The 8,505-nt window shown below is 33.7% G+C and overlaps 1 protein-coding gene across 1 annotated transcript; it reads right to left on the minus strand.

The window, feature by feature from the left end:
* Window positions 1-1,012: 1,012 nt before the first annotated feature.
* LOC103213275 (olfactory receptor 6C76-like) lies at window positions 1,013-5,548 on the minus strand. Its single transcript, XM_007959111.2, has 2 exons — window positions 4,633-5,548; window positions 1,013-1,014 (listed from the first exon to the last, which is right to left on the minus strand). Coding segments are annotated over exons 1-2 (918 nt in total).
* Between the last annotated feature and the right edge of the window lie 2,957 nt (window positions 5,549-8,505).

Raw genomic sequence — 8,505 nt, forward strand, 5'->3', positions numbered from 1 at the left:
TTTTGATGCTTCCTGCATCATTAAATATTTTGCCCATGGATTCCTTCAATATCGCAATTCAGCTGGAATTTTTTCTTAACTTTCAGCTTGAGAAATGCAAAGTGTGTCCTTTCCTTTCAGTTTTCGAATTCTAGGTCACATAGGGAGTAGGGATTAGACTGAAATTGATTGAGCATGCAATCAAGATGCATTGATTATTGCTGGTGATTGGAATGGGAAAGTTGGAAACAAAGAAGCATCAGTAGTAGGAAATATAGCCTTAGTGATGGAAATAATGCCAGAGATGGCATGGTAAAATTTTGTAAGACCAGAAACTTTTTGATTTCATGTTGGTCAATTTTCTGAATCTGAATTACCTACATGTTATTTAGAATGCTTTTGCATAGGAGATTTGTCTATTCTTCCTCATTACATGTTTTCCATAAAGTTGTTCAAATATTTTCTTATTATCTTGATGTTGCTAATCTATATTTCTGTATTTTGTCTGATCAGTCTGGCCAGAAATTTATTAATTTTAAAGATGTTTCTAGGAAAAATTTCTTATTTTATCAATGTTTTCTTATTTATTTTTTGTTTTATTATTTCATTGATTTCTACACTGATTTTTATTATTTCCTTGTACTTGGATACTGTGTGTTCAATTTCTACTTCTCTGTAGTTTGCTAAAGATGGCAGAAGAGGTCATTGATTTGAGAATTTAATTCCTCTCTAATACAATGGTGTTGTTGTTGCTATGTGCCGTCAAGTTGGACCAGACTCATAGTGACCCCTCCTTGGGTTTCTGAGGCAGTATCACTACAGAAGTAGATTGCTCCATCTTCCTTCTGAGGAGTGGCTGGTGAGTTTTTACCACCAGCCTTCTGGTTAGCAGTCAAATGCCTTAGGTACTATGCTACCAGAGCTCCCAATACAATGGTAGAGATTTAAATTTCATTCTAAGTACTTCTTTAGCTGCATCTCACAAATTTTAATATGTGCTTTAATTTTTATTTAGTCGAAAGAACATTTCAATTTCTCAATTTGTATACTTCTTTCACCCAGTGGGTCATAGAGTATTTAGTTTCCAAATATACCATGATTTTTCTAATATTTTTCTGTTATTGATTTCTAAATTGACAATATTGTGTTTAGTGAACAATTTATATATGATATAAAACCTTTACACCTGAGACATTCTTGTGAACCAGAATATGATGCATTAGGATAATGTTTTGTATATATGTGTATATTCTGCAAATGTTGAATAGATTATTCCAAAAATATCAACTAGGTCAATTTGCTTTTTAAAGATCTTCAAATATTCTATGTCCATACTAGTTTTTGTCAATTTCTTTTAAGCTGTCAATAATTGAAGGAGATATTGATATTTCTGGCCATAATTGTACTTTTAAGGCCCAAAAATTAAATTTTTAAAAATCTTGACATCCAATAGCTACACAAAGCCATAAATAAAAATCAAATTATTCAAACTTATTAATAAATTATATTCCATGTTCTTGTAATAAATATTGAATATCATTGATTATATCAGATTTATTGACAATGAATTTCTGGGAAAATGTTCATGGATTAGGATACAATTCTTTTTCAAAGTGTGGTTAAATTGAATCATAGATTTGTTATGGATATATGAGTTTAGCAAAAATTAAAAAAGCATTCTGTGAAGATAAATTTGACATGGAATCTAGAGTAGATCTTGTTTTATGTTTTATTATTATTTAAAATTATTTCAGTAAAATGTATAATAAAGTGTGTACATATATAATGTTGTTGTTATTGTTGTTGTTTGCCATCGAGTCAGCCCCGACTCATAGCGACCCCTCCTTGGGTTTCTGGGCAGTATCACTACGGAAGTAGGAATGCCCAACCTTCCTTCCAAGGAGTGGCTGGTGGGTTTAAACCGCCAGCCGTCTGGTTAGCAGGCAACTGTCTTAGCCACTATGCTACCAGAGCTCCTACATATATAATAGAGAGAGAAAAAAATACTTGTTCAATATTTACAACCACATCATTTCTTTCTGTCCATATATGATTTTTAAAGGACCTGAACTCTACTAAGTATCACATTTCTCAAGGCATATCCACACAAATAGGTAGAAAAGCACATACTCAGTAATACACAGATACTACCGGGAAAATGAAAAGTCTTATAAACCACCAGCCACTCCTCAGAAGGAAGGTTGGGCAATCCTACTTCCGTAGTGATACAAGGAGGGGTCGCTATGAGTCGGGGCCGACTCGACGGCATATAACAACAACAACAACATAAAGCAAGGAGAGAAGGAAAAACAACAAAATGATCCTTTACTCACTGGAAAACTCCTGTCTATGACACTTGAGAAAGTCTAGCACACTTCCCAATTCTAACTGAAGTAATTATCAAATTTAGTAAAATACTTTTATCAAGTAGCTGTAATAAATCTTTTTACTGAGACAGGAGACTAAAAATAACACAGATGTTTTAGACGTTCATATTGTCAGATAAGATTTGTGAATTCTTACCTATTCTTGATTATGTGTTATATCATACAAATAAATATTTAGTAAAGTAACTGAAGTTTTCAAATGGAGATAAAAGAGTAATGAAGCACCCAGAATCCCAATTAATATAAAGAAAAGGCATACAGACAATAAATTAAATGACTTCAAATTTACATTTACTGCTTAAAGAAGAAGAAGATGAGAAAGAAAGAAATGGATGGATATTAAATTAAATGTTATTTCCATAAATGTACAGTATGTTGTTAAGGACCTCTCTCATATAGAGAGGTTCCATTTCAAGGTATGGACTATGTATGCATGCTAAATCCCAGACCCTACAATCTGTCACAAAAATTACAAAAGAGATATTGTTTAAAGTGATGGAACCATGTAAGCCCTGGAAAACAATCCATGTACTAGAAATTTTGAGAAGTTACTAAAATATAAAAATCATATCAGTTTTTATTATCAGATTAATTAAACAAGAGAAAATTGCATTTCAGATACAAAGCATAAGCCAGGCTTTTCCAATAGACTCTCAGATGACCTCTGTACTCAGCATTAGCGAATTCAAGAGTGGGATAGACTAAGGAACAATAATTAGTGTACTTCATTGAGGGTTCTTCTGGTGAGTATATTATGGCTAGATGGAAATATCAAAGCACATAGTTGAAGTAACTTTGGAATTTAGCATAAAAAGCTAAGTGAGATACTTTAAAAAAGCATTAAGTGAGTTACTTTACAATATTAGAAGGTAAAATTCACAATGAATTACAACACCTCTTCAACAAATATTATAGGTCATTGCTGGTGGACCAAAAGTGTGTCCCGGCCCATCCACGATTATTAGGTCAAACTACTTTACACACTGAATGATTAAGAGAGTAAGCAGCCATGCAAGGAGACAGGGGTCAGTACCCAAATCTGACTCCCCGAGTGGAGGTTGGGATACAGGTTTTGCAAAGTTCAGGAGAGGGGTTTATACATATTCGTAAAAATTTCAGGAATTTTGGCATCAATTAGCTGGGGATTGGCTATGGCTTCCTTCACCTAAAGGGACAATTTTTAAGGCACTGCACTTGTGCACAACATGAGTCACACCAATTTCCTGTTACCAACTGATCAGGAGTTGGGCACAGGGGAAGATGTCAGCTTCAAGCAACTTTGTTCCCATTTGTCTCACTGCTCATGTCTGAGGGCCAAACTTGATTTCAACTTGGTATTGGTTGTTTTCTGAAAAACAACTTTAAGGACATACATTAACATGTCTATTAACTTGTTTTTAACTGTTGTTGTTGTTGTTGCTGTTATGTGTCGTCGAGTCGGCCCCGACTCATAGAGACCCCTCCTTGGGTTTTCGAGGCAGTATCACTACGGAAGTAGGATTGCCCAACCTTCCTTCAGAGGAGTGGCTGGTGGGTTTGAACTGCCAGCCTTCTGGTTAGCAGTCAAGTGCCTTAGGCACTATGCTGATGGGGGAATATCAATGGAGAGGATGGGGGAGCAAAGCTTCAAATTAGCTCAGCTCTTAAGGTATCAGGTTATCATGTCTGTTTATCTATCTCCAAAGGAGGATGGAGGTAACAATAGACAAGGTGGAGATTGAACTTTGATTCTACTCAGTTTCATTAACATTTATAAAACAAAAATTATAGAAATACAAGGATAAATAGAAACACAGAAAAGATATATTTTATTTCACAGAAGAATTTTTACTAGCATTCTTTCTCTATCCATCAAGAAAAGTTAAAAAAAAAAAAAAACTCTTCTGAATCACTTGATGCTAAATCTTATTTAGATTTAATTGCTGTCTAGAGGAATAGTTCTTCAATAATTATTTGCAAATAAATTCTAGCATCCTTTGTTAAATCACACACACACACACACAATAAACTTCATGCTCAACACATTTTCAGGGCGTGTAAATATAAAATGATAAGTTGAATCAGTAGGGAAAAAATGAAATGAAATAAAATTAGGTAGAGAGCAAAAGCTGAAAGAAAGGGAAGTTGAATTCAATACAGGATGAGAAATAGAAGAACTATAATATTGCATTAGACAAAGTTCAATTTAAAGTTCTGACTTCAAAATTCTTTAAGATTGAATTTTTTTAATTTTAAATATTAATTTTAAATTCTTTAAGATTGAAACATCTTTTGATTAAGTTCTTAAAGGCTTGTTTTACCTGTTGGTTCCTTAGAGAGTAAATGAAAGGATTTAGCATTGGGGCAACAGAGGTATTGAGCACTGCTATGCCCTTGGTAAAAGCCAGTCCTTCTTCTGCTGAGGGTTTGACATACATGAAAATGCAACTTCCATAAGAAATGGAGACAACAAACATGTGAGAGGAACAAGTGGAAAAGGCCTTTTTCCTTTGCTCAGAAGAAGGGATTCTCAGAATTGTCCTAAGAATGAAAGCATAGGACAGAATCACTAATGATAAAGTGACCATGAGAGTAAATACTGCCAGGACAAAGCCCATGAGCTGTAGGAATGCTGTGTCTGTGCAAGAGATCAGCAGCATAGGAGAAGAATCACAAGTGAAATGGTCAATGATGTTAGAGTCACAGAAGTCCAATTGAAGCCCCATGATCACAGGTGGAAAAATAATAAGAAATCCAGCCAACCAAGAGCTTATCACTAGCTGTATGCAGATTCTGCTGTTCATTATCGTTGTGTAATGCAACGGCTTACATATAGCCACATAGCGATCATATGACATAGCTGTCAAAAGGAAAAATTCTGTGGAGCCAAGGAGTATGAAGAAAAACACCTGGGCCATGCAAGAATTATAGGAGATTGTCATGTCCCCTGTTATAATGCTGACCAGAAATCTAGGAATACAAACTGTTGTGAATGAAATTTCTAAGAAAGAGAAATTCCTAAGGAAGAAATACATGGGAGTTTTAAGGTGGGAATCTATCAAAGTGAGGACGATAATTGTCAAATTTCCAGTTACACTCAGTAAATATGTGAAAAACAGAAAAAGAAAAATTAAAATGTTCAGCTCTGAGTCATCCGTTAATCCCAGGAGAATAAACTCTTTCACAGATGACCGATTTTTCATTTTTGGTTGTTGATTTCTGTGAGGTCTATAAATGAAAAAGGAAAAAGTAATTCATTGAGTTCAGGCATACCTTTTGATCACATCTACTCTTTAATAAACATAAAGGTTATAATGAAATAATTAATTAGCACCAAGCTGTACTGATTATTGGAAAAAAAAAAAAATAACCATGAATCAGAACAAACAGATCTGTATCTGCTATATAGTTCACTAAACATGTAATTTTTTGTGAGTTATTGGTCTAATAAACACATGTATGTAGGAATAACAAATATACTTATACAGGGTGCTTTGTTTTCTTATAAAAAACTTAATTATATGTGTGAAAATGATAGAAATCTATAAGATGTCAGACATGGTTTTTAGTGTTATTAAAATATTACTAATGACTCCACATTCTAGTCATTCTTTGAAAATTAAAAAGGAGTTTTTGACTTTTTCTAAAAAAATTATTTTCTAATTTTTTCAAGTTATTTAATGTCATTCTATTTTCAGAATTAATGACTTAAGAAAAGTGTCAAAACACTTAAACTAATATTTGTTATTGCAAACAAACTCAGAATTCCAAGCTTTTTCCCAATTAATTATTCACTTATCACTGTTTTAGAAGAAAATTTGACAGCCAAAGTTAAATGATCTGATCTAAGTTACACATTGATTAGAAAAAAAAAAAAGAGAGAGAGACAAAAAATCAATGAATCGAGAAATGCAGCATATACTTACGATTATATAATTCCATGTAATAGTAGTTTGACTAATCAAACATAAATGTTGTGTTAGTTTACTTTAGATGACAGTAAAAGTCTGATGCTTTCATCTGGAGTACATCACAGACTTCCTAATTTGTTTCTCACTTTTGTTTAAACTCAATAACACACTTCTCTGATGTGCAGAATTTGAAATGTGGAATTCGAAAAAATAATCCTGATTACTGTCTGTGAGATGAGGAATAATAAGTAAAGGAAAACCTATTCCTGAAGAGGAGGGCATGCAGACTGAAAGATAACATAGCCCTAGTTGCTGATAGATGATGCTTTGTGCACACCATAAGCCAAGTGTCCAAGAGATCTTGTAAATTGGGCTCCAGGAAAGGCTTGGTTATGTCATGAAAATGTGAGTGTCCCAGTGGTACAAGTTCTGTGAGCAGTCCAACAGGTAGTCCATCCATTTTAAGCGGAAGTCTGAAAATTAGTTAGGCTTTCCAAGTTTTCCACCGAGTCATAGTATCTTTGTTACTAATTTGTTATTTAGGAATAAAGTTATAGGTCCTGAGAATGAAAGATGACATATGCAAATTTGATGTCTGCCCTAGGTTTACAACTTGTTACAAAGCAATAATTCAAAATGAAACATCAACCTTTCAAGCAATGTGAGTAAGATCCTCCCCAAAAATAAATATGGGATTCTTATCAGGCTCAGTGAAATAGTTATGATTTAACAAACAAGTAGAAGAGTTGTAAGTTTTGCTGATTTATTAGGTGAAAATTTTAGTGCCTAAGAAAGACAGGGCTCAATACATGCAAGACAATTAAGAAACAATAGCTATGGTAAAGAGTTGAGCAGCATGATATATGAATGAGAACTGGGGAGAAAAAAATAAAAAAGTGAAAACCTTGCAAAGTAAAGAACTAGTCTAAATTGCACGATCAAATACTAGACATTTTCTATATCTTGTTTCCACAAATTGCCACAAAAATAACAAAATGCTAACTCCTGGATGTTAAGAAAACCTACCTAAAATAATATTCTACTTGTCTCTAAGTAACTCTTGTGCAAGAAAGGTGGGCTTAAAATTCTTTCTTTCTTCACCTTTCAAATAAAGAACCTGGTTTTCTAAATATTCTTTTCAACACAAATAGACAGGTTTTATCTGTTTCTTTCAAAAAAGTCACAGGGGATTCTGGCAAGAAAACAGAACTAAAATGTCTCTGGAGAGACATGATACTGATGAGTGCACCTTTAAATTGAGCAATTTCAATTACATACCCTTGGAAATTAATATTTTAAAACATTACATTTCAGAAAAGTGTATAATCCAAAAAGAAAACAATGAGGAAATAAGAGAGTTGTTTTGACTTTCATATTGTTAATATTATTTTATTTGATGAAAAAGTACGTATATATGTGTGTGTGTGTGTGTGCATATATATATGTATACATATATATATATATATATATATACACATATATATATATATATATCTTTCAGAGATGTCATTGATCTTATCATTTTTATTTAGTTTATTATTTGTGACATATTAAACTCCAACTAACTGTCCTCAACTTCCAAGAATTCTTATATTAATTTCTGATGTACACTTAGAAATTAGTTCTCTAGTCATCTAACTATGCTATTGGTCCTTGGACAGTGCAAATGGGCGTTGACAGACAGCTTTTTGGTTAGCAGATATATGTATGTAGCAGAGCTCTGCTCCCATAAAGGTTATAGCTGGGAAAAAACTATGGGGCAATTCTATTCTGTAACACATAGTGTCATCATGCACAAAGCAACATCATCAACTATATTGAAGGTTTCAACTGTGTGTAATCTTTTTTATTCTATTATTTATTTATTTGCATATTTTTAAATTTTATTTTGATTTAGGTGAAGATTTACAGAGAAAATTCACTTTCCATACAGCAGTTCACATATACTTTGCCTCATGTAACTGACCACAGTTTACCACAATGCAACAGCTCCGCTCCCACTTCCTCCCCATAGTTACCTCTTCCCAGTGTTCATCCCTCCATACTCTCCTGCCCCCTGAGCTGTCTCCCTGCACATAAGCAACGCTTCCTTCTCCAATGATTATTCTCTCCAGGGCATATGCCTACTTGAGGTAAATGTTTAATTCACATGCCTGTACATTGTTTGGCTGGTAACCACAGGTGTGGGCTTAATTCCAGACCTAAAGGGCAGCTCGGGGCCATAGTCTCAGTGGTTCCACCAGGCTCTA

This window comes from Orycteropus afer, unplaced genomic scaffold (assembly GCF_000298275.1).
Source record: "Orycteropus afer afer isolate SDZICR_OR568_19922 unplaced genomic scaffold, OryAfe1.0 scaffold01497, whole genome shotgun sequence".
NCBI classification, from domain to species: domain Eukaryota; kingdom Metazoa; phylum Chordata; class Mammalia; order Tubulidentata; family Orycteropodidae; genus Orycteropus; species Orycteropus afer.